This window comes from Crocodylus porosus, unplaced genomic scaffold, assembly GCF_001723895.1.
Source record: "Crocodylus porosus isolate Cpor-Errol unplaced genomic scaffold, CroPor_comp1, whole genome shotgun sequence".
In the NCBI taxonomy this organism is placed as follows: Eukaryota; Metazoa; Chordata; order Crocodylia; family Crocodylidae; genus Crocodylus; species Crocodylus porosus.
In genome coordinates, this window is record NW_017728922.1 from 2,096,880 (window position 1) to 2,124,309 (window position 27,430).

At 40.1% G+C, this 27,430-nt stretch overlaps 1 protein-coding gene across 6 annotated transcripts in view; it reads right to left on the reverse strand.

The window, feature by feature from the left end:
• The window catches only part of STAU1 (staufen double-stranded RNA binding protein 1), a 43,048-nt gene that overhangs the window by 5,981 nt on the left and 9,637 nt on the right, over window positions 1–27,430 (reverse strand). For 2 of the 6 annotated variants that reach the window (XM_019539562.1, XM_019539561.1), the window contains exons 2-11: window positions 21,620–21,896; window positions 20,113–20,237; window positions 17,831–17,987; window positions 16,704–16,842; window positions 15,776–15,941; window positions 10,604–10,702; window positions 8,933–9,163; window positions 8,213–8,356; window positions 7,190–7,336; window positions 5,120–5,192 (exon numbers count right to left, since the gene is read on the reverse strand). In XM_019539562.1, the coding sequence (XP_019395107.1) occupies window positions 5,120–5,192; window positions 7,190–7,336; window positions 8,213–8,356; window positions 8,933–9,163; window positions 10,604–10,702; window positions 15,776–15,941; window positions 16,704–16,842; window positions 17,831–17,987; window positions 20,113–20,237; window positions 21,620–21,812 (1,474 nt within the window). In that variant the 5' untranslated portion in view covers window positions 21,813–21,896. The remainder of the gene's footprint in view (window positions 1–5,119; window positions 5,193–7,189; window positions 7,337–8,212; window positions 8,357–8,932; window positions 9,164–10,603; window positions 10,703–15,775; window positions 15,942–16,703; window positions 16,843–17,830; window positions 17,988–20,112; window positions 20,238–21,619; window positions 21,897–27,430) is intronic. The other 4 variants (XM_019539563.1, XM_019539566.1, XM_019539565.1 and 1 more) reach the window with 4 other exon arrangements.

Sequence of the window (27,430 nt, forward strand, 5' to 3'; positions counted from 1 at the left end):
CTGGGAGTGGGAGTTCTGCTCTGCTGCCGCTTGCCAGCCAGGGTGGGGGTGGTCAAAGGATGCAGGTGCAGCTCATTCCAGCCAGAAGGGGCAAGCAGCAGCAAGGCATAGCCCCTGCTCCCAGCACTGCCACACCACCATCCCCCTGCGCTGGCTGGCACTTGGCAGCAGGGCAGAGCCCCACTCCCAGCACTGATGCAGGCACAGCAGCACTGGGAGCAGGGGCTATGCTCTGCTGCCGCCCAGAAAAAAAAGCGCCTGCATTGCACCCCCACCCCGACACACACACACACCCTCCCCTGGAGGCCCCGGTCACCACTGCTGCAGCTAGTGAGTGCAGGGCTTTTTTTATTATTATTATTATTATTGTTATTAAAGGTGTTGGGACTAGGCTGGGGCTGGGCAGGGCAGCCATGGGGGCTTCTCCTACAGCTCCCCTCCCCCAAAGAAAGTGGGGCACAGTCGGAGGAGCCACAGGAGAACCTGCAGCCGCCCAGCTGTGTCTACCTCTCCATGGCCGATCTAAATCACCAAATGTCTCCAAATCAGTGCTGAATCTTCCAAAGCAGATTCAGCTGAATTGATTTGGGACAGTGATCCAAATCAAATCACTGTCCTTCTGAATCTGAACTGAATACTTCCCTTTTCACACAGGCCTAATAGTAAGGTGACAGGCCTTGGTCATAAGTTCACAAATGGAGGTTATGAAAAGACCATCTCCATGGACTGCAATTTTCACAGAGTGGGGAAGCTTGCATGTACTGATGACCCCAAGAGCAACACTGTCAGGAGTCTTCTACTCCCGGTAGGGTCACCCATGGCAGTGAGGTGTCAGATGAAGAGCAGTCCAACATGACACAGACCTCAACAGTGGAGCAAGCATACTTCTCAATGGCTGTAAAGGTGGATGAAGGCTACAGTTGAAGAGTAAACCCAGCCATCTTGGATCTCCTTGTCACTGACACAGGCTTCTCATCTGCCAAGATCGGTGCGGATGCTGATGCGCGACAAACTCCTCACATAAAACAGATCACATGCAGGCTTCTCACTGGTCCAACATTTACTACAATAACCAATACCTATAAATTCTACAAAGTCCTGTGGCAATGGACAAGTGATGGCAGAGACAGAAGTAGTGATCACCAGGAGTTCCCCAAGTCATGAATCCATGTGCAGGTGGTGATCACATGATGGTCACTTCACAGAGATTGTGACAGAGCAGTCCTTTTTAGGATCCCCTCTGCTCACCCCACATGGGAAGGGAGCTAGAAAACAGACTGGCCCACTTTACCTTACATGACTGGATAGCCACTTCCAGGGGAATCACTCTAAGTGTGGTCAAAAAATAAAAATGTCTGCTGCACCTTGGAATGTGCAAACCCTACTAGATGACCTAAACAGTGACAGACCTGAATGCAGAACAGCTGTAGTCACTTGAGAATTCTTGCAATCTCTCTGCTCTCAACAAGACCAGACATGCAGGTGAAGGCCAGCTGAAGAAGGAGGGGGTAGCTATACATTCTTCTTGAAAGGTAAACTTGTAAGTGACAGGTGAATATGTGACATTGGTTTTGCCATTAAGAACCAGATAGTCAGATGAATGACTACATCCCTCATTGGCATTAGCAAGAGTCTCATGATTCTCCACCTTCAACTGACAAACAATTCATTTGCTACTATCATCAGTGCATATGCCTCACACACTCAATGCCTAGGAAGAATGCAAAGAACAGTTTTATGAAATTCTATCAAGCCAAAAGTTGACAAGATCATCCTCCTTGTGGAGACTTCAATGCAAGAGTTGGCCGGGGCTTGAACATGTGGAGGGGCACCCCTGGGAAGGAAGGAGTAGGCAAGGATAATTCCAATGGCATTTTTTTATTAAATAAATGTGCAGAGCATGACTCTGTGATTATTAACACCATCTTCAGACAATGCGATGGGTATAAAAACAACATGGCAACATACACACTCGAAACAGTGGCATCTCCTTGACTATGTCATCCTAGAAGCAAGTGATCTAAAAGATGTCCGTATCACACATAAGAGGAGCCAATGACTGGACTGATCATCATTTAGTGACAAGTCATGTCCAGAGTTGTGTTGTAACATCAAAAGCAAGCCAAATCAGTCTGAAGACCAGACAACATCAAATGCCTTCAAACCCCTAGATACTGCAAAGCCCTCCAAACACAGCTCAGTAAGAAATTCCCCAATCTTCAGATTGAAAATGATAACACTTGCATTGCAGAAGATTGGTAAGGTCTAAAAGAGACCATCTATGAGGCTTGTACAGAATCAATTGGCTTTTTCATCTGACGCCATCAAGATTGGTTTGATGAAAACAATGCTGAGATCAAAGCTCTTCTTGATTAGAAGAGAAAGGCTTTCTTTGACTGGCAAAACCATCCTACATCCAGTCAGAAGCCAGGAACTTTTCAGTGGCTTAAGTCTGAAGCCCAGAAGAAGACTGGAGAAACCAGAAACAAGTGGTAGGAAGAGAATGAAAGAAATTCAACAATTAGTTGACAGTCATCCCATGCGGAGCTTCTTCAGTACAGTCAAGGCTGCATGTATATCAAATTTTTGGGCCAGCCCACTTAGATCTGAAGATAGCAGTACGCTTCTCAAAGAGGAGTCTATCAAAAAAATGCTGGAAGCAGCACTACCAAAAGCTCCTAAACTGAGAACCAACAGTGACTGATGAGATGAAACTGTCAAATCTATCCTGCAGCATCCAGTAAGGGAAACACTTACCAGTCCACCAACCCCTAAAGAAGTCCACAAAGTGATAAGACATATGAAGAACAAACAAAGCATCCAGCCCTGATGGCATACCAGCTAAGGTCTTCAAAGTTGGTGGGGAAACCATGACCAACAAGCTCCACACACTTTCCTAATATCTGGAACACTGTGGAAATTCTCACCGACCTAAGGAATGCCAATACTGTCATCATTTTTAAAAAGGAAAATCAATCTGACTATGGAAACTACTGAGGTACCGCCCTCCTCTCCTCGCTCGAATTCCGCAGAACCAACTGCTCCCTCTTGCCAAAGAAAATCTTCCTGAGTTTTAATATGCCGTCAGACTGTCAAGAGGCACAATGGACATTATTTCTGTGGCTCGACAGATCAAGGAAAAGTGCCACAAACAACATCAGGAACTGCATATGGCCTTTATTGATTTGACCAAAGCCTTGGACTCTATTAACTGTGAGGCTCTTAGGAAGATCTAATCAAAGTTTGGCTGCCCAGGGAAATACCAGATGACCGACTCCATCCTATGCAGTGGCTCCACTATGGAGCTCTTTGCCATTCAAACTGGCATCAAGGAGGGCTGCATGATCACACCAATTCTGTCTTCCATTTTTCTTAGTCATCAAGATGCTCATCTGTGACTGCCTGCCACATGGCATCAGCATTGAGTAAAGGATGGATGGGAACCTTTTCAATCTTTCCCACCTCCGTGCCAAGACCCAAGTTACATCAGCCCTGATGGTGGAACTTCAGTATGCCAAAGATTGAGCTGTCTTTGAACATACTGAGGACAACCTACAAATGGGCCTTAATTACTTCTCTCAAGTATACCAGTGCCTGAGGCTGACCCTTAACATTGGAAAAACAAAACAAAACAAAAAAAAACACAGGAGATTCACTAGCCTGCTCCAATTAGTGCTCCCAGCAAAGTCCTCTAATGGACAGAAGCTGGAGAATGTTGAACTCTTTGCATACCTCAGCACCCCTCTCTCCAAGAAGGCCAACATCAACAAGGAGATCCAGTATAAGATCTAACATGCGAGATCTGCTTTTGGAAGACTGTAACATTGTGTGTTCAATGATCATGATATCAGGACTCAAACAAGAAACTATTATGCAAGGCTGTAGCAAGCCCAACTCTTCTCTACGGCTGTGAAGCTTGGGTGACCTACAGGGACCACCTGAAAAGCCTGGAATGCCTTCACCAGTGCTACCTCTAGAAGATCCTTGGCATAAAGTGGGAGAATTGCCACACAGATGCCAGTGTCCTCACCAATGCCACAAGCATGGAAGCACTGATTATTCAACATCAGCTGCAGCAGACAGGGCATTGTGCGCACACATCTGATGTACATTTACCAAAACAACTGCTCTAATCCCAACTCAGCCATGGGGCCAAAGGAAATGCCTCAAGGACACCTTCAAAAGGTGAACATTAAGCCTCACAGCATTGACAGTACAAACTGGGAAACACTAGCTTAGGACAGGGCTACAATGAGGACACCTGGTGAGAAAAAGACAAGGATGGTTTCCCTCACTTTTTACTTTGAGGAAAACCATCTGGCCCTGGAGGCAGAAAAACAACTGAAATGGGAGGAAACAAGACCAAGAAATCCATGGTCCAACCCTCCTTTTAACCACCTTCTGTGGTGTCTACCAGAGAGTCTGTGGCTCTACGATTGGCCTTCTTAGCCATCAACAAACTCATCTACAACCCTTTACTTGACCCATGGGAGTGATCATCCTCGACCATGAGGATCAATGACCATGATGAAAAACACTAGGTACAAGAGAACTACTGGGGGAGGGAAAGTGGTACAGTAGGTAAAAATGTGATACAAGCAGAAGTTATCCTTTACCACGTGTCTAGTCATTGTCAACTGATTCCAATTTGTTGACACCAAAGTAGCAGTTACTTCAGGAGGGTAATAGTGGCTTTTTGCAGAGAGTCTGCTCCCAGAGAAAAAACACACACAAAAGGAAGGCTTATTAGAAGATGAAAGGCAGGGGTCAGCATCAGTTTAGAAAAAATAAATTAAAGTGGAATTAAATCATTACAGGCCTTAAACCAAGAACACCAGAAACTGAAGCCACAAGCAAGGAAGGACACTGGGCGGGAGGGTGAAAACAACTCTGAACACCTAGTCAAGAACATGCCTGTGAATTACATACGTGGAAGATGAAGCAGCTCAAGGCAGACTCTAGCCCAGTCACATAGGAGACCACTTGACCAGGACAACTTTATGGTATGAGAGTCATTTAAGAGAAGCTTACCTGGAAGGCTATAACCATAGTGGAGCTATGCAACTATTAAATAGCTTGAGGCACAAAGGACCAAATTCATTTCAGTAAAGTCACTTACTAGTTGAAGTTTCTTCACAGCCTGGTTCAAAGAAGGTTACTTTTCTTCCATCACCTGGTTTCTTTACTGGCGTCTAAAAAAAACCCCCCCAAACATCAATAACTTTTCCTCAAAGCTTTCAAGGTCTAGACTATTCAACTAGGTGAAAAAAAGTCAGAAAACTTTAGAAAAAAATAATTCAGAGGGGTTTACACCAGTGTTTCCCATCCAGTTGTGCCACGAGGCACATCCAGTTGTGCTGGGGAATTTTGGGCTGGAGCCACGCCCCCCCACCTGTCGCCACCGTGGACGGACAGACAGACGGGGGCCGTGGCTCCAGACAGTGATTTGTGTCCACGCACTGTGTTCAGATGCATGCCCCCCTCCCCGCATTCACCTCATGTGCCACAGTATGGGAGAGGCCTGGTAAGTGTGCCGCTGAAACCAAAAGTTTGGGAAACACTGGTTTACACAAATCTTAATTTTTAGATAACTATGCAAGAACCTAAGTGATGTATACAAAACAGCTGCCTAAATTACATTTAGTTTACAACTATAAAACAACCATAAAAAAAGCAATAAAGAAACCCTTAAGTTCAAAACTGGATACTTCTAGCTAGCACTGTTGAGTGAGTAAAAAGTAAAGCTATACCAGGGATAGAATTATGCTTAGTGTGGGTACTTAAAAGTTGTATGTATAATCATAAGATTTGCCTGAGATTAATACACCCTTTCAAAAGGAAGTCCTACTGGAGAGAGGATGTTACAAGTTAGGCAAAACAAATTTAAAAAAATAAAACAAACTGTCCACTGGTTCATGGTTTCGAATTAAGCCAAATTTTGAACCTCTACAGTAACTAGGGAAGATTAGCACTCCCTCTAAAGAAATGTAAATGACAAAGGTCATCTGTTAGACCTATATTAAGGAGCAATGGCCAGTTAAATTAACATACTGATTACTTCTCATAGAGATACACTGACATATGCAAAACTGGTGCATTAAAGGAGAAAATTAGATAAAACCCTTTTAATTCTGAACACCAAGCTGAAGTCTGCTAAGTGAACTGGGGGAAGAACTCAAGCTTCAGTTAAGAAAAAGTATTTTAAAGATCTAGCCTAATATAAGAAGTGACATAAAATTAATGTTATCACAGGGTGTGACATAAGGCTGGCAACATAAAAGCCTTGCAACATGTAGGTCCTAAAAACAATGGTTTTACTTGCACAAGCTCCGAGCCATTCTCGGTAGAAACGGAGCACATCACGTGGCCCTCTGGTGCCAGTTTGCTTGCAGAAGTCAGGAGTAGATATAGTACTGGCCCAGGTACCTTAATGTTCCAAGTGGGCCCTGCCTCTAAGAGCTATGCCTAGCCTTTTTCAGGGAGCCTGGGATGCTATAGTCAGCACTCATTGGCATCCCTTAAATTTCTTGTGGCCATATTAACTAGTGCCTCTTGTCCAGCAGGCTACAGTGAGAAGTGTAGACTTATAATACCAGGGGTGCTCAACCTCTACCCCGTGGGCCAAATTTGGCCCACACAGACTTGGAATACATCCCACAGGGCTCCCCATGGGTCAGGAAATTTGGCAGCAGGGGAACACCAAAATTAAGTCCCATGGACCAGGTAGGAACCAGGCCAGAACCCTCCCCCCCAACATGACCAGATTGGGGCCAGGTACGCCCCCTTCCCTCCATACAGGGCAGCCAGTTCAGGGCCAACTCACACCCCCTTTTCTCCCCCTCCCCTTCTCCCATGCCCCCTTCCTTGTGCCTGGCCAACTTGGGGGCAGGATATACCCCACTGTTCTTGCAGGATTGGGACATCCCCTCCCCTACAGGGCTGGATCTGGGCCAGGCCAAGTCCCCTGCTCCTGCGCAATGGGAACCAGCTGGGCTACTCCCTCTGCATGGCCAGCTGGGGCCACACCTGTCCCCAGATGCTACATTAGGTGCACCGGCTGTATTCAGCCCACCAGCCAAAAAAGAAAGAGCACCACTGTATTATGCTGATTTTTACCCACTTTGTATTTACTCATTTCATTGTTTTTGTTGAAACACCAGGTGAGGAAAGTCAATTAGAGATGTGTTACCTTCTCTTCCGTTTTTAATGCTGGTTTAGGGGGTTGAGGTTGAGGGACTTTGAAACCTAAAAGCTCCAGCATGTTTTCAGCTGCATTGCGTTTAGCTACTTTCTTGTTTGTACCCATTCCTTCAGCTGCGTGCACACCAACTTTCACCTGAAAGAAATATGGACAAAGAAAAAGCAAATAAAGTCTCATGAAAATAAAAACAATGTTTTCATTAAATGACTGTTTTGTCTCCATACGGCCAGAGCAATCAGAGACTTGGCTGAATTGATTTATTGTCCTGAACAAATTTGTAACCAATCATAGGCTCCACAGGACAAGAAACAAACACACATGGAATAATCAGCTTAGTACTTGATCTCTCCAGGGCATTAGTTTAAATGCATCAGCCCAGGAAATCTATATTCAAATAAGGCACCAAGGTAATACAATTGTTTATAACTATGCAAATTTCATGACAATAAAAGGACAGTAAGATTTTAAACTATTTTGCACAGTGGCAGCTTTCGGCCTTGTTCAGCACAAGAAAGAGGGGTGGAGGATATCTTAGCACTAGCTATCACTAGGTTGCTACAACCAGCGCCAAAGAAATGCTACCATATTACCTGATATTGCAATTCAGGAAGATATTTTGGAACACAGTGCTTTTTAGAAAACAAAGAAGCCAGTGGAACAGATATAAACCTCTACATTTCAATGTCCACACATTACAAAAACACAGCACTTTTTATCATTTGGCAGTATTTTTCTGTGTTTAAGAAAAATGTATGCAAGCATGATGTATTTAAAAATTTGCCTTCCAGCATCTCAACTAGCTCTTTAACAGTACTTAGGAAGAAGGATTTGCCTTCTTGAGCCCTTATCCTGCTCCAAGGGAATCAGATGGAGATTCTTCTTCTTAATGAGCTCAATGCATTTGGACATGCAGTACTACTAAGTACATATATATCTTTGTCAAAGTCTGGTAACCCTAACTAAAAATCATTAAAAGACAGACATATAAAGATTGGAAATCAATATACAAACCTGCATAACAAATTCCCTGCGCCTTGGAAGACCACGTTCTGTGATGAGCATATACTCTGGCTCCTTTTCTTTTTTGGCTTGCTGTATCTGAGCAAGTCTGCTAATAGGATTCATTCCTTGGCCATATTCTGGGCTTGTTTGCAGCTAAGGTGGAAACAATGTTGAAAAAATAAGCTGACATTTGCAAATATTGTACAGCAATTCCAAATGTAGCGTACCAATTAGTTCATTCATTCAACTGTAGGCATTAGGTTCCCTAAAACACCAAAACCTGGTTTATGGTGTAAGAGCAATACCAATAGCCAAGCAATAGTCGTAAAACATAGTTGATCATGTTCTTAGATAAGCTACCAATAGCAAAAGTTCAGCTTATTTTGAACATTTGGAGACTACTGCTAAAGATCTGGATGGAGGTGGCATAACTGCAAGAAATCCATAAATTGGTTTTCCTTAAGCTTCAAAACTAGTCTAGTAGTTTATACAGCATATGTTCAAATATTTTCTCATTCATCTGGAAGTCAATATAAACTGCTACCTTGCTACTACAGTAGTGAGCTCTATTAACTGAGGATGGTGAATAACTAATGTATCAGTTGTAGTACCAGACCGCTGGTTAACTTTCAGCATGTGAAAAGGGTTTATCACAATTTTGGGAATGTTCCACACATTATGACATTTTTCAGCAATGAAATTTGGGTCCAAAAGGGAGGTATTTCTTACTTTCACTATTGATTTTGTTTTCTTTTTGATTCGTGGCTTCATTTTCTCAACCGTAGGAAGGGGGGGCAGTTTTTTCAGTTCTTCTAGGACTGCTATTGCGGCATTTTTCTTAGAGATCTTCTTGCTTTTTCCTTCACCTTCGCCCATAAATTCCCCAACCGACACCTTGGTTACAAAGCTCTTCATGTGGGGAGGACCACTTTCCTTGGTCACCTGTTTCAGAGGGAAAAACTGAGTGAAAGCGTGATAAACACTTATTAAAAATGGTAGGGCACAATGTTTATAGCAAACTTCATTCACAAGAACTAGGGGCAATGGGGAATTTGTATGAGATAGCATTCCTGAAATGATCCAGGAAGAGGCTATTTAATAAACATGACCACTAAGAATAATATCATCCCACCCATGCAAAATTTGTTAAATAATTCTACCTAGAAAAAATGCATCCACAGCAAGCAGGAAGTAGAATTTACATTTTATGAATTAATGGTCTTTAGCATGTTTCATTTACTGTTTTACTCTTTCAGAAGGGAGTATTAACTTTGTTTTTGGGTGTACAGCTCCACCCAATAATTCATATTGCAGTGATTTGATTAGTACAGACAAAGCAAATCTTTGGGACCTAGAGTCTGAGTTCAGAAGTACAGACACTGGAGGCAGCACCGCCTTCAAACTACTAGCTCTAAAATAGGCTTGTTGTCTATTTGCAATCACATATTAAAGCCACAAAATGCCCAAATATTAACTCATAGAACAAAGCTTGACAACAAATGTTAGTACAAATTAAGATCACTGGCAACTGGCACTTTCCAAATAGCTTTCTTTAAAAAAAAAAAAAACAAAAAATCAAGTCTGTGCCAAACTTCTAAGAATACTGAAAATGTAACAATTTAAGTGTTCATGAAACAGATTAGAAGTCAATTTAGTGAAGTAACCCATGTCAGCAAAAATAGCAACAGAATAAACTAATACTTCAGTGCAACAAGGATGTTCCTCTGGTACATAGTAAATTAAAAGATAACTAAGATGGTCAGAAGGGGGCAGGAAGCAGCTGTCAACCAAGACAACATAAAGGAGAGGAATGTAAGTGAATGAGACCAAAGAGTTTGTTCTGAAAACCAGAAGGGCAATTTTGAGTAACTGGAAACCCATGATGACACTTGAGGATTAATATATGTTATACAGTCCCACTTCCTAGTCACGAAGGGAAACCTGCTTGTGGGGTTCTGAATTATACCTTGTATATAATTCGCATCAGTGCTCAATTATGCAATGACAGAGACTCTTTAAGCTCTTTCCCCATGTGAATTTTGTTTTCACTCTTCTAACTGTACATGTGATTTAAAGTAAAGCCTCATTCAATACTGAAAGGATCTTATGTTAAATTTCAAAGAGCCTGGTACAATAGCACATAGAGCTACTCATGTGTGCTATGATTTGCATGGCCTGCCAATTCCGGGGTACAAGTGGTCTTCCCCCCGCCCCCTTTTAAACCATTTAGCTCTGGGATGATCAGTTTGAAACTCATTTGGATAAAAGCATATTCACAACTAACATGCAGTTTTAAAAGTCAGTTGTTCTCATCTAAGTAAGTTGCTTTAGATCATTTTATCTTAGTATCCTCAATAGTCTAACAAAAATATAACTCTAGAGCTTGTAAAATAAACATACCTCAAAATTCACAGGCAAGTTCCTTTTAAGTGCAATCTCAAAAACTTGGCTTATTTCAGATTTATTGAGATTTTCATCATCTGGTTCTTTTCCATTAACCTAAAAGCAGCACACATTTAAATAAAGAGCATGCTAGCTGAATGATAGTCATCCAACCAGTTTATTGAACCCACAAATCAAGTTGTCTAACCTTTGCTGTCTACATGAGAACACAGAAATATCCCGCACATACTGCAGACACTTAAAGTTAAGAACCTTGTTTCAGTAATGGTTTTTAATGTAAAAGCTGATAAAACTTCAAATTTGCATATGTGCTCACTGAAGTAAGGGAAAACAGGCTCTCTGAAAGCTAGCAGGCTTAAAATGTATTTCTGGAAAAGTTAAGACAAATCCAAGTGTGAAATACACTTTTTAAAACTGAAACACTTGTGAGAAGCTAGTTAAACAAGTTAATTTGACATTTGTATGAAACCCAGTGAGACCATAATCGGTACGAAAAATTTGGATTCCAAGCATTGGCCAGTCAAATGTGTGATGGTTAATTAGTTCTGGGGGCAGCCAAGTATTCATAACACGCCTCTGTTTAATCATTCCATCTGGACAACCATAGGACGTGGTTACAGTGCACTATGGGCAAAATGCCTGAAATCAAATGGCTGAGTCTTAAATCATGCACTTTCCATAAAGGCATTAATGCTAATTTGGTCACATTGCTAGGCGTGTGTATATCTCCAGTCAAATGGATTTCAAAACCTTGATTACAGTCTAACTCTGCTGTTGTTGTGCACTCGATTAAAAAAAAAAGTGGATTTAAAAGCCATGGCAATGACGCAGAAACTGTAAGACTGCAGCTTTCAAGTTATGATATAGAAAGGACTACAGGCACAGAGGAGCTGTCAAAAACAAGAGCTCAAAACACCAGATGATTAGAAAATGGATTAGATGCTTTAACTACGATTAGAGGAATAGCCTGGAGATGTCTCATTTGGTAAAAACAGTTTAATAAAAAACCCCCAAACAAAAAAAACCTTTTCCTTTTCTCCTTGCTTCTACCATCTTCAACTATTTTAAGGATTACAGAAATCTAGTGGACTGTTCACCATTAAACCTAAACCCAGAATGAGTGACCAGTAAAGGAGACTTGCTATTTGCACTCGTCTTCAGGCAGATTTCTTTTTCTGCCCAAAGCACTGTTACACTAAGTGTTTAAGCTGCAAGCACTCCAGAGGAGTCAGAAGGACCTTGAAAGCCCATTTTAAGAATTACTGTAGGTGTGGCTGAAGAGTTTAAATGTTACTGTTAGTTTACTGCCTGCATCTCTAGTGATACTGTCTCAGTTTGGAGGTTAATCACATTAAAATATCTTTTATTCTTTGCACTTTTCAGTATATTCTGGCTTTGATTATTTGCATGTATTTAACATACTTTTATAGACAAGCATATCCTCTTATTAACTAAATTAACTATTTCCCTCCTTATGCTGTATAAAGAAGTATGAACCAAGAAACATCCCAGAGCTTATTACACTGGTATCGGTTGTGTTGTGTGCTGGTGTGTGCTCCAGCTCTAAACTATGTCTGTAAATGGTTAAAGAATGAGAGTGCATCTAAAACAGCCAAGTCAACAGCATAATGCCAACTAACAGAATAAAAGATGTTTCAGCTTGCATGTACTCACAACTTCTGAAACAGAATATTTTACAAAAACAAAGCTAGTAATTAAAAAAAAAAAAAAAGCAAACCACCATTTCAGCAACATAAAAATACCCCATTAACATTTTTATAAAAAGAGTAGGAGCCTATAAAAAGTAACACAAGGAAACAAAAAACATCCAGGTTGATACACACTAAAGAATAGTAAAATTGTTTAAATCTTCCTTTTCCTAACAAGGAAATTATTAGCCTGGCAAGAAGGTGAAGGTAAAGCACTATATTAACTCCAAATGCATTCTTGTCCACTTCAATTAGAGCTACTACATTTAATGGTCCTGTCATTCAGTACAGTTGTACAAAGGACTAGGTGATATTTTAGAGAGAGACTCTTTCCCTTTCCAGAAAACTGAACATACAGCTCCAAACAGCTCTTTATTTTCAGGTGAAAAGCTACAGATTGTCCAGACAGGTGCTTCCAGAACTGGTGCACTACAAACAGGAAGACAAACACTGAATCATCTAAAGCAGGGGTTCTCAATCCGGTTGCCAGTCTGCAGCACGGTCGGACCCAGAATTGGCCGTGGACCGGCAAACCGTGGCCCCCCAGAGCCAGCCAGAGAGGTTGTGGCTCCTTCTGCAGAGCCTGTGGCAACCTAGGGTATGGTCCACCCCTCCAGCCAGGGCTGGGGGGTATCCTTACCCGTCTTCCGGCTGGTCGACTGTGACTGCTGAGCCACAGTTTGCCAGGCTGCGGCATAAAAACTTTGGGCACCCCTGATCTAAAGGTTACAACATGCTATCATGGACAGTCTTAGGATTAGTCTTCTTTGCAATACTTAAGTTTGAGTCAGCATACTCGAAGTTACTCCACCTGATGGCCTACTTCGAGCGAAAGCACCCATACAAAATAGCTGATGACTTGGTCTGCAACTGGCAGTGCCACTGCTTTAATAGCTAATGACTTATGATAACTTGGAGCTGCAACCCCTGCAACACTCAAACTTTAAACCCCTCTGATGGTCCAGAAAGCTCAAGTTTAAAGAACCACGTAACTGTAAGTACAGATCTCTGTGGGTGGATGATAGCCAGGTTAAAGGCAGCATGCAAATTAACACAGGGCATGTCTACACAGGAGTTTTAATGTGTGTTAGCTTATTTTAATGCGCATTAAAGCATCACTAAAAACATGCTATTTAGTTAATGCACATTAAAATAAGCTAATGCACATTAACTGTCACTTAAAAACAGTGGGCACTTTTACACATGCTCCAGGGGTCTGGGGAGGCAGAGGGAGACAGATGCTATAGTTACAGCGGCTCCAAGAGCTGCTTTAATTAAAGCACTGGAGCACCTCGTGAAAAAAAAAATCGGCCTCCCTGTGCTTCAAAATGGCATTAAACGAGCTTTAGTTCAAGCACCCCCACCCCCATTTTGAAGCACAGGGACACCGATACACGAGATGCTGATCCTGACTGCAGCGCAGTAATTATAGCATGTGGGAGCAGCCTCGCAGCACCTCTACAGGAGTAGAGCCCTATGCTCTTTAGTTAATGCACATTTTAGTACCTCACAATGGTGTTACTCAATTCAATGCACATTAAACTGAAGCACATTAATGCATGTGTAGACATGCCCACAGCAGTGTGAACAAATCTGTAAACACATTCCAAAATCCTCTTTAGTGCAGGGGCTCAGCTACCTTTTATAAGCTACAGGCCACAACTCTGCTGTGGTCCAATGCAGGCTGGGTGGCTCTGGCAGCACATTAGCAGCAGAAAGCTTTTCCCCACACCTGTGAGGTATGCCCATACCACTGACATCTCCCAACTCCATGGCTTCCTAGCTACAGCTTCCAGCGCTGGGACCACATATCTGCAAACTGCATCCATGCTGCTGCTGCTGCTTCTCTCCACTTTCCTTCAACCACCCCCACTGCCTAGGGGCACAGCTTGGCTCTAGCACAGCTCCTCACTGCCCACTCAGCAGCTAAGAAGGAGGGTCCGAGGAAGCAGCAGTATCTGGCCACTTGCTGCTGACACACTGCTGAAAACACCTGGTCTGCATTAGACCAGACAGAAAAAAAAGCAGTAGTGTAGGTGTGGGTGGAATCTGCCCGCCTCTGGCATGGGCACAAGCAAAGACATCCAACTCTGTGGGCCAGATCCCATGGATCCACTGGCCAGATGTATGCTGCCAGACCCTGCATTAGAGCTTCCTAAAGATGCAGCATGCACAAGCGTTGGCTAGGAATAATGCCAAAATTAGATGATGTACAGTTCAATTTTTACCATGGTTTTAGGTCATGGATGAACACCTGTGCTGTCAGTTCAGTGCGGCACCTGTGTGCACTGTGAGCAGAGAATCTAGTCTCCTCAGGTAACTCAGGTCCCCGTGGTAGGTCAATGGATTTGGACGTCTCAGGGTGGTTCTTGCATTAGCCAATGTTTCCTTAAACAACTGGAATATTTTCTTTTAACGATAAGTTTATTTTTGGGCCTGTCAATCATGATAACCAGCCATAAAAGTGCTATATATTTGGACAAAATAAATGTTCAAATATTACTCTTTGGAGCTGCTATGTTGGTACCTGAGCATCATTGCTGCACATGAACCATACACACTTGTCAAAAAGCCATGGATTTAAAACTTACAGGAGAAGTTCTGACTACATGGAAGGTATTAAACTCCTACAGCTTTTAAAGGGGCCATGGCTTTTACCTAGTTTATATACTTAGAGATGACGACTTTTTATACACAATTTTAAAAAATATTTAGAAACAATCTATCCAGTAAAGCAAAAATTTGCGGGAAAATTAAAAAAAAAAAATAAAATCTATGCTTTGTTATCCATAGACTTGACAACTGCAAGTTAATCCATGATGGCCCTTCAATGCCTTGCCCCCAGGGCAACCAAAATATCGCTGCTAAAATGCCTCTTGTATTCATGTCACAAAGTATATTTTCACCTTCTAAACAGGGTGCACGGATTTTTTCCTCATTTTTTCAGCCCAGCATACATCTGCTTTTTGATTTATTTTTATTTACTAAAATGCACTGGAGGTCTAAATATAGTCATAAAACTTTTAACATTAGAAAAATGGAATAAATACATGCACATACAGTGCATGGAAAAACATGCACATACAGTGGTGTTGTGTGCAAGTAGTAAAAAACCATGAAGGCTATAAATTCAAACATTGAACAGCTAGGAAATGGAAGAATTAAGGATGCTTATGCAACCTTATTTAGGCAGCGGTAGCAATACAACAGGAATTATGATAGCCAAAGCAATGAAAATAACTTATTTGGAAAAATCCTCCTTTCATGAAAGACATCTAAAAAAATGAAACTATTTCCACTGGACATTAAGCAAGTCCACACCAACTCACACACTGAAGTCTTCCAATCTGAAGTACATTCACCTTTTAATTTAGAAAAAAAAAAAATACTTAAATAATTTTTATCTGACATGCCACAGCATCTCAATTCACACTTAAGGTACTTGAACTTTAATTCCTACCTCTGTTTTTTCAGGCAGGGGCTCATTCTGCAAAACTTTCAGTGCTTTAGCAGCTGCATCATGCTTAGCAGCCTGTCTTGTTCTTCCTTTCCCATGAAATTGCTGTCCTCCAATAGAGAGCTCAACTTGATAAAGTAAGGGTCCGACAGGAAATGGGTAAAAGTACCTAAAAACAGAGAGGTCACTTTGCCCATCTGCAAATTGCTTGTAAGCTACAGAGTAAACATTTAGGAACATAAATTATATAGCCACAAGTTTCATGTGACAGTAACCAATGCTCAACATGACACTCTTAAGTATTAAAGCCATTTTAAATACATTAAAGCTTAAAGTCCAAATGATTTGGTAGACTTTTAGTATCAATACAACAGGACAAGGAAAAACAAATATATTTCTGTGAAGTAAGACACCCTAATATGGTTTTTATAAGCCTTACCAAGCTCAAAAGAATGAACTTCTACACTCAAATGAAATATTCCATATCAATGTCATGACTTGCACCCAAGTCAACTACAGAAAAAAGTCCTAAGTTGTTGGATTTATTTTCCTTCTCACTTAAACCATAGTAAAAAAGGAAATAATTTTGTTTACTTACTAAAATGGACTGTTTATGAAGTGCTCTTAAATGAATAAAATTCACTACTTAGTCAATTTCCCCTTTTCAAATTTTGTTTTCTCCCTCACCCAGAGGAAAGAAAAATGGAGAGACTATGGTTGGAAATGCCTGAATTGTTGGGGATTCTTGGTAAAGTGACAGTTCCATAAACCACTAACATAAGAAACTGCCTAAAGTTCAAGCTGAACCTCCTATATAGCCCGGTTTACTTTTAGACCATTATTCAGAAGGCTGCATGGGCACTGCATGCACACAAGGAGAAAAGAAGTTCAAAGAGTCCAGAATCACAAACAGAAAAGCAATGGTACATACCGCGGTGGATAAGCACCACCTCTTATATTATAGTTGTAGGTGGATCTCATCCCTGTATAAGGATCAATAGGTTTGTACATAGGTTTCTTTCCCAGCTTCATGCAAAGTGCATTGAGCTCCACTGTGGGGGTTACACTATCTAAAGAAAGAGAAATAGAAGATAGTTGTCCAAATATCACAGAAGAGTAAAGCTAGGTGAAAGCCAATACTGCTTCAAAAGGAGAGCAAATTGGGACTGGATACTTGGCACAGGCATTATGACAATAATGAGTAGTGAAGTTTTGAATACGAATACAGATGGAAGTAGTGAAAACAAGACGAGTAATTTTTGCTGGAAATCATCTGAACTTGTTAGGTGCTGGCAAATTGTTACCTTACAGTGTTTCTACAATACCACTGATTAACTGTTATGAGAACATACAGAAGAGGCAGGCTCTCTCTCACATGTAACCTACCTTCTTCTACATAAACAAGCAGCTGTACCATATATTTCTTTTACAACACATGATTAGTACAAGTTTTGGTTTCACACCATAAACAGCCCCCACTTAATCAAATTTAGCATCTGGGCTCTACTAATGACAATATATTCTCTACACACCTTACTACAGAATCCATGCATAAGACCTGAAGTTCTCATAAAAACCTCTCAAAAGCATATTAATTTGTTTCGTTTCTACAGATGCTCTTAAAACAAAGCACATCATGAGCCTCGGGCTATCAAAACTGCCATACAAATTTACCTACCCATGAAAATAAAAAAAACTCTATTACTATTAGAAGCATCTAACCAGGCCAAGCAAACCTTGATAAGATGTCTCAAAAGAAAGCACAAAATCCAAAAGCATCACTAAAAAATAACCCAATACCTCTGAACTTCCCATGTGTCTATACGCACATCTAGTCTCTGCTCACTAGTAAAACGTTTCCATTTGATATAGGACACAATTTCATTTTAATTGGAAAAACTAAACCGCAAGTTGTAACATGGTTGGTGATTGCACAGAACAACATTTCAAGTTCACCAAGTTAAACACAACCTTAAGCAATGTCAATATATATATACACACCAAGTTCAGAGGTGAGCAGCCTATAAATATTTTTAAATAGCCCGTCCTCATATATACCTGGGTTTTTTCCTTCGCTACGAGATGGACGAGCTGTAGGTTTAGGAAATTTTGTCCCTTCCAATGCTTTGGCAGCCGCCGCATGTTGAGCTTTTTTAATACTAGTTCCTTCAGCTTCCCAGTGCTGGTCCCCAAGAGTCAGCTGCACTGTAAACACCTGCACAGGAGAAATGCAAGCTCTTTATGAAGACCCACACCATAATTTCACCTCAGTTGTTAGGACCTTTTGCTTAAATATGTCTCACCCTCTAGTTTGAGAAGTTACTGTTTAGTAGCTGCAAATTAAAGAAGGTCATTGTCCACAATACAACTTCAAAATATACTGGCCACCATGTTCCAAACATAGTAGTTGCCTGCACCCTTTCCTAGTTACTGAGTACAAGGATCAATAAAAACCTTTATGCTGTTTTAATGGTCCAAACTACTCACTCAACAGCCTCCACAACATGTACTTAAGTTGATAGGCATGGGAATTTATGATGCAATATTGAGGTTTTTAATTCCCATACATTTATCCTGAATAACCTTTTTTGAAATGTAACTACTCATTTAGCAGTCTATTTTTACTTTGCATCGATTAGTCACTTTTTGTTTTACACTTTAATTTTACACTATTTTTTCCCAAATGCCGCAACAAAGATATTTAAGCCACTCTCAGGAATAACACCTTTTGCCATAGGTATAATGTTTTATTTCCCGCCCCCCCAAGTCATTATGATGCAGTTATTTTACACAAGTTTAACTAGTAAGTACTTCTGAGTACTTCACTGTAAGCACAAAGATATCTATTATCGTAAGTTCTCTCAAGTAAATCAGATGCATAGCAAACCATGTTCTTCCTGACAATAGTTGAAGCTTCATTTTGATCAGAATACCAACAAAATGATCACTTGCCCTGAACGCTATTCCCTAGTATTCATGATTTTTAAAATGCTTTGCATGTGGAGCCTTTAGCTGAAGACGTAGGAGAGTAAATGGAACTGGGCTTATTGCTGAACAGTTTGAAAAATCGTTGATTTTGTTCTATCCCAAGCACATTCTCCTAGCATAGACACAATACAACTTAAAGGGAAACTAATGTTAAATGTATACAAAAAAAAATAAAAAATGATTTATCTTGTGGGGTGGTAATTCCAGAGTCACACAGTGAAAAGCTGATAAGAAAATGCCTTGTTATTTTTTTCCCCCACACCAAGTGTCAGGAATGGGTTCTGTATATTTGCTAGTCTTATACATTAGCTATTGGAATGCTAACAGCAGGCATTTAGAGAAACAAAATATTTACTACAGCCTGTCAAAATGTTAGTAATCTACAATGTCAGGGACATGCAAAGTCTATGTAGGGCAATGGTGGTAAATCACCAGCAAGTCCATAAGGATCTGAAGACATTTATATTGACCTAACTTGTCTGTTTTCGAGAGTGGCCTACAAAGCTCTTCTACTCTGTGCTGGCAGTTTAGTGAAATCGACTAAAATCACACTCTCCGACCAACAAGCCTGATTCTACCGAGTTTCACAGTGTCCTCAGCTACAAGACAGCAGTTAGCAAAGGAAAGTTTACAGGTATTTTATACATATGGGAAGAAATTGTTTAAACTTCTAAAACAGTAAGTAGTTAACTGAATAACCCAAGAGAGATTTTCACATCAGAGCTCACATTTGCACTCCTTGCCTCTACCCCCAAAAGAGCATCAGCATTCTGACTCAGAACTATTTTGCCAAAAAGGGGGGGGGGAGGGGGGGAGTCAGTCAGATCTCAACCGTTTCCACTGCCTCTCTAAGGGTGCAATCAGTATATATTTTTGGAGAAGGAAAAGTATTTTCACTCTCTTCCTACTCAGATGTTGGTTTTCCTCAATCATGTTCAGACAGGAAGAGCATAGACAATTTCAGCACAAAAGGCAATGAAGTTAAAGGTGGGCATTATATTAGGAACCAATTGCTAATACTGTTAAATACCGTAGTTAGGCCATACAGTGTAATGCAAGTCTCAAAAAATTACATCTCCTGTGAGAACATAAATAAGCCATTTACTAAAAGTTAGTTATCAAGGGACAAGTTTTAATCCAAATGGGTAACTTACCTTCCTCAACTTCAGGATACCCACTGTATGAATTGCGTATTGAAAAGTGCATTGTATTTAAGTATCTTTCATGTCTCATTAAGTTACCTGTACCTCCACTACAGCAAGTTATGCTGCACAAGAGCTACATATTTTGTGTTTCCAGTCACAGAAGTTCTTTACGACTCTCATTGTTTAGGCATTTATATTAATAATTACCTTAGAATGAGCTGGACCTTGCTCACTCAAAAGCTTATACTCGGGCTGAATCTTGTTGAAACGGGCTAACTCATTCACAAGACACATTGGGGTTTTCTCTTTGGGGTTTGCCATGTTAGAAGGAGCTGGAAAAATAAGACAGAAACATAAATGACCAGGTGGGCATTAAGTTCTCAAAAATTCAAATGTCAGATTTGTTGCACCTTTGCAAGAAGGGCTGATAAGAGCATGCAAACTTCCAGTTTTGGGACAGGGATCCCCAGCTATTTCTCAAATGTGTGAAGATCAGGCAGATTTAGAGGTTCCCCAAGTAGAGTTATGTAAAGCATTATTAAAAAAATTTAACAACATCTAATAAAAATCTAACAACATACATCACAAATCTGACAATAACTACAGATGCTTGTTTTCAAAGGACATCTACCCCAGCACCTAGAGACCTGGTTTGACATTTAAGAGGTTATGGTCTCAACTTTGATCAATGTAATATACTCTGCCTACCAAGTTCTCTTAGCAGGTACTGTGATAATTTGCTTTTAAACATTTTTAAAGTGCTAGGTCTTGTTTCTTGGCTTTTCTTTCCTCACCCCACTTCAGAATTTTTTGTTTAATCTCATTACACCCCCACCTCCCATTATCTGTTTTGCATTTTTCTAGAAAAATATGAGTTTATACATTTTGATCATACTACTGTTTATTATGCAACATCTTCATTGCATTGTTTATTATGAACATGGTCAAATATACATGAAGATGGCAGACAGCACTACTTGTGGAAGAGTGGTATTACTCTGGTTTGGGGAAAAAACAGCTAACATAACAAGGGCTCCTCCTTTCATACACACTCCAATCCCTGTGCTGTCAAATATAAATGAAAAATTGCCAGTTGGTTTAAAATACTGTACTTAAAACTGTTGTAACATCACATAAACCTTGTAAAGTGTTGTCAAATCTTCAATGTCATCTTGTTTTGAATACAGTACAGGTAGCATTTTTCTCAAAAACTTTAAACAAGTTTGAACACTGGCTTAAACAGGGATAAAACAAGGCAAGCCAACATAGTTGGTGCAGGGTTTGTTGTTTTTTCAGGGGGTGGGGAGGGAAGGAGATTGTTGTGGTTTTTTGTATTGTTTTGGTTTTCAAACAGCGTGTGAAACAGAGTTCCTCGATGCCACAGAATCATGGGAGGTTAAAATTCAAAGGGACCTCAGGAGATCATCTAGCCTAAGCCCCTGCTCAAAGCAGGACCATCCCCGACGAGATCACTCCAGCCAGGGCTTTGGTCGAGCCAGGCCTTTAAAACCTCCAAGGACAGAGTTTCCACCACCTCTCTAGGTAACCAGTGCTTCATCACCCTCCTAATGAGACTGTTTTTTTCTTAATATTCAATCTAAACTTCCCTTGTTGCAATTTGAGACTATTGCTCCTTATTAAATAAAACGACCAGAAACCAACCATATCGGATCATAAAACAAAGCTAAAAATCGACATACGTTCATATTCTTACCTGCAGCTGCACTGGTGGATGTAACAGATGCAGAGGGTAAAGCAGAATTTTGAATAGGTCTACCTGCATTTTCAGAGGGCAGGGAACTAGTGGTAGAAGGAATACTCAAAGGCTGAGAGAGAGACTGGTTCTTATTCAAGATTTGGCTCCCCGAGAGGGCAGCAGATGGATTCTGAATTTGAATTTGAGACATGTTCAATTCTAACCAATGCGAATTACTGCAGGTGAACAGCTTCGAATGCAGATTAGTTCAGTGCGATGGAGCCTAATGGTTGACCTAAAAGTTGTAAGGAAGACAGACAGAAAGACAATTATACCAAATACTTAACAGTCAATAATTCAGGAACACGAATGAACTATTACGTATAAAGCATCCATTGCATTGCATTTATTTTGCTAGTATAAGGAGTCTTAAAATGTCCATTGTGTACAGTAAGCCACTTCTATCGCTAAAATCTTAACAAGATACTTCAAAATCCACATGGCCTAGAATTTAAGCTTCATGCTGGCTGTTTACACAACAGAAATGAACTACAGAAGCTTAATTTATGCTTGCTCATTTAGGATTAACTACCCATCTGTTTTCTACATCAGCAGTGAATCCACTTACAAAACAAATCCAGTTACCTACCCTGACAGGCACTGCTGGAATACTTAACACAGAAGTTTCAAGGATTTGAATTTCATTTTTACTGCCATTTAGCATTAAAGTCTCTAATTCCAACAGGTCACACCACCGTTTACAAAACTACTGCTCAGAGAAAACATGCTCCAGAACAGTCCAAAGTGGTTTCATTTTTTCTATGTAAGTTGCAATGAGCAAAGTCAAAATTTCAAAGCCCTCCAGATCTCCACAGTGTATGTTAGGTTTATCTCCAAAAGCAGAAATTGCTAAATTTAATAAGGATTGCACATGTTTATGGAAAGACCATAAAATGAATGGTTTAAAACAAGGGTGGGCAAAATGCGGCCCGGGGGCCAGATGTGCCCTGCCAAGCCATTCTATCCAGACCGCGGGGACCCTAAAAAATTTAGAAAATTAATATTGATCTGCCCCAGCTGCCTATCATGTGGCCCTCGGTGGCTTGCCAGAACTCAGTAAGCAGCTCTCTGCCCAAAATAACTGCCTGTCCCTGGAACCGAAAGGAAATGCTTAAGTAACTGGAACAAGAAAGAAGGCAGGCAGAAGTGCATATAAACTTTGTAACAAATTATATTAATTTTGGAGATTCTCTCTAACTGAATTAGAAGGTCCCTCATTCTCAGTTCAAATGTCAGGGCAGAACTGCTCAGCTTTGTGGCCCTCTAGCCAAATGCTGCAATGCCTCTTAAACAACTGTCTATTTTAATTGGAAGTAACCAAGTGACAAACATGAACAATTCAATGCGAAGTATTGTGTGATGAGCTTTTCTCTACTACTAGGTTCAAGATAGTGTTGCAGTCATACATAACAGGATTCTATCTTCATTTCCAGACAGTCCAGCCTAAATATACGCTAGCGTACTGAAATCATACCTGCCAAAGCCAAGCTGCCAATAACCATTTATCATCCACCCATCCATTTACTGATTCAAAATCATTTTTTACTGCCAAGTTAAATATTTATTATACATGTTCATCCCAAATACAGATTTCTATAAGGCTAGCTGGCAGAGGTTTATGCTATCATAACTTTATGATGAAAAATAAAAGTGAAATCACTGCTCCAGAAGCCACCCGGCTGTTATTACAAGCACCACAGCAGTACAACTGTTCCGCAGGCTTTGAATTCTGAACCTGTGAATGAACTTCCCGATATAAAGGGGGTGGGGGGAGGGCAAAGTGATCTTTTTTTCCCCTTTAACTAGTACTGAGGAAGACCTGTAGCAGGAAATTGTATTCAAAAATATCCAGACATAAGGCTATTTGCATTAGTGCTTTTGAAAAAAGGGATTGAGGAAAAAGAGGCTGCAGAAGGCAAATGTAACGTTGCAAAATAACTCAAAACTTTCCTGTTTCATTACACCGACACATCCAGAAAGTCATACAATATCTGTATCTGAAGGAATTTCAGGTAAATGGATCTCTGTTGGGGGGGTTCTAATCTACTAAACTCACTGATTTTGATCCTTCTCTTCATATTTGTAAACTTTTTGATGCATCTCCATTAAGTCCCCTTTAAATACTCTTAATTCTGGTTCCATGCTCTCACCCAAGGCAGTCATTGTTTCTTGAGATCTACAACTGATTATGAATGAATTAAGTTTAGATAACTGGGCTACCATCTTATTTAAGAATAAGAATTTTAATAACTCCCCTACAGTAAAAATTACTTTGTAAAGAAGAAAAGAATTCTTCTAATGATTCAGTTTTAAGATTTTGGTTCGTTCCCATGCACTTGTTACACATCCTAATCACACAGACAATATTCTTATTTGGCTCATGACTACAGTTAAACATTTTTATCATCTAAATTACAGAGAAAGAAGGCCCTTCCTCTAGAAATGGGAGCTATTCATCCTCACCTGACTGAACTGATTTTATCGTTTTTCATATCTGTTTGAAAAGGAACTGCACAGGGATTATAGCGCAACCGTTACTGGAAATACCTCTACTCCCTCTAACAGGCATTCTCTACCTGTCTTTGGAGACTTTGTACAAGGCTGTTTGTGTTCAACAGTTTGGGTGTTTTCACTCTGCTTTACAGTAGCTCACAATATGACATAATGAAGGAGGTGAAGGTTTCCCTTTTCATTGTGTCAAATATAAAAATATTAGCAAATATAACAAGGACTTTTACACACTGTACAAGTAGCACGTGTTTAAACCCTGGATCAATAATGCGCATACTGTCTTAATTATATTCTGAACATTTCCAGCATGATAATTCAGCCCCACAGCTCAAAATACCTAAACTGCAGTGACTGATTCATTTTAAGTGCTTTACAATATGCAACAGAAAAAATAAATGCATCAAAGAAAACTAGTTTATTCCTGCATGCAGATTAGTTTGAAGTGTCACAGAACATCTACAGTTGCTTATCAAAATTTACAGAAGTTTCACATTTCTTACCCTCTTGTCTAGCGAGTCAGCTTTTCATGAAAATATTTTGTTAAAAAAGAAAAAAAAAAAACCCAGAAGACTTGGAGGCCACGATAGAGTGAATTTAGAAGGTGGCTCCAGAGTAAAGGTATTTAACTCTTACATCTAATTAAAAATAATGTGGCACCAGAAGTGCTGAATAGTCTTGGATATAGTGAAAAAAATTATTGGCCGAGCAAAGAGCATAAGATCTTACAGCTCAAAGAGTAACAAATCATACAGCACTAAATTGACTCCTCCCCATGCCAATCAGTCCATCTCAACCAAGGCCATGTCACTTTAAGCAAAATAATTTATAGGTGTTTTTTAATCCACATTTTTAAGAGAAAACAAAAATAATAAACAAACCCTAATAGCTTGTGGATCAGACTCAGGATTGTTCAGACCACCATAGAAAGCAACTTTACAGTGGATGACCCTTTACAGAAAACGCTACTCATGTCCTTCATGTTTGAAGCAATGCACTCTTTTTCAGTCAGTCACTGCCTCTATACTGCAGTTAAGAGGGAAGAGGAAATCTGATAGCTGGTATCTCTCACGTGTCTTAATTTGCACTTTAAAACAAGCTAGAACATGAACAAGAAAAATACACTTCCTATAAGAAATTCCACTAGAAACTCCAGTTAGAAGTAGATGTTATGATCCATTTGTATACACCTATATAAAGATATATATATCTATATATAGGTGTACTATGTATATAAGTGGATCATAACATGTACTTCTAACTGGAGTCTCCAAATGGTCCTCAAGCATAAAGCAGAATCTTTTAGCAGGTATTTAGCCATCTTTAAAATGTAAGCAAGCACTTCTGGTTCCTATACTGCAAATTTACCGCGTGGTTTCAGATTAGCCGTCTGAAATGCTGGTGGTTCCAAAGGCTTTCTGGCTTTCGTTATCCTAGTAACAAGTATTGTTAGTGTATAAATTGTAACGAAGTGCAATATTTAATCTAATTAGGAAATCACCAAAGGAATCCCCCTGTTTTATCAAGAGCATACTTCCATGATTACTCTCATTGTACTCTACTTTGTCCATTTTGTTCACTGAAGGATGAAGAGTGTTTGAATTATTAAGCCTATTTCTAAAGCTGCATGACGCCTATTAAAGCTTTCACAGATTTTCAAGTCAGCACTTAGATTTACTAACAAGCATACTTTTTAATCTGTATATCTTTACCTACCTAAATTTCATTAAAGTTAAAACTAATCTACTCTCAGAGAAGATAAGTAGTTCTTCAAAAAAAAGCTTAACTTCACACCATAACCTGCAGGACAACACATACTAAAGGCTAAATATCTAAATTCCATTTTAGTGGCTATCATGGTCTTTATTTAAACTGACCATAAAACTATATTCTGGATAATTTTAACTATACAAGAGGCAAGTTCATATTAACTTATTAAAATGACTGCACCTCTTAAACCCCCAACATGTAGAAACATAGCACAAAACACACCTTTGCAGACTGCAAATCTTCTCAGAAAAGTTGCAGTCGGCTTTCACTTACACCAAAAGATTAAAATTTACTGTTATTTTTGTAACAGGTGTTAGAACAGGTCAGCAATATAGACATTCTGCATATCTATATATGCAACTCATTTTGGTGAATGCTTATGGACAGCAATAAAATTTTAAATGGTGTAAGGCTTGTTTTATTAGAAATTAGGAGGGGAAAGGAAATCAACTTACAAGTGAACAATTTACACTTCAGTCAAAAGCCAGGATCTCAGAGTTGGCCGTTTTGCAGAAATGCAAGATAACATTTTTAGGTTTCTCATTAAAAGCAAACTTCCCACCATGCTTTCAGTGTCACCCAGACATCTCCTTATTCTTGACAAATTTTTTTAAGGTGATTTGCTACAGGACTCCGGGGAAAACAGTCACATGAACCCACTCCTTTCCAAATAATTTAGAATATTTTAAATCACTTCCTTTCCTTTCCCATGTCCTTGTGATAAGGTATTTAGCAGAATCTGCAGATTCACTGGCATCTGATAGGGCTGCACTACAAATGCTTTTGCTGTGGCCTTGAACTTGCAACCCCTGGGCTGTCAACCGTGCACCTTAGCGCCCATGCTACTCCTTTTAAATCACTGTCCTGCCAAGGGTGCTGTATCTCCTCGAATAGACGGAGGCAAGAGGAAGGCTGCAGAATTGTGCGCGCGCCGATTCCAATAGATCTTCCTGTACCTCTCTAGCACGGGGTCTACTTTTCAGTCTGTGACAATCACTCGCAGCAACACCCTCCCAAGGACACCAGCGTATACCATAGAGAATAAGCCTATGTTTTCTTTACATGTCAACCATGAGGGCTCTTTATATTTTGATTTAGCATACAGCATTTGTAATAAATGCTTCAAAATCTCCTTACATTACTTACTGACTTCTTCCCCTTTTGCCCACAAGGCATGGCACTCTGATCAGACCAAATTCATAGCTCTTCCAAAACTGCCCTAGCATTTTATTTTGCATGGGAGCAAGTCTCTGAGCAGGATATTATTAGCTCACTGTCTATATTTACTGTGGAAAACTAGATGATAGAGCTCCACATGTATGCACAGTTGAAACTGTTCTACGCAGATCAGTCTCCATCAGGAGTTATAGCCTGAAAAGGCTTCCTTTCAAACACCTCTAGTTGGAATAATGCTCAAGACAGACAATTCAGCCATTATCTACAAATTCTGTGGAGACTCCAGCTCACATCCAAGTGCTTGAAACAATAAGG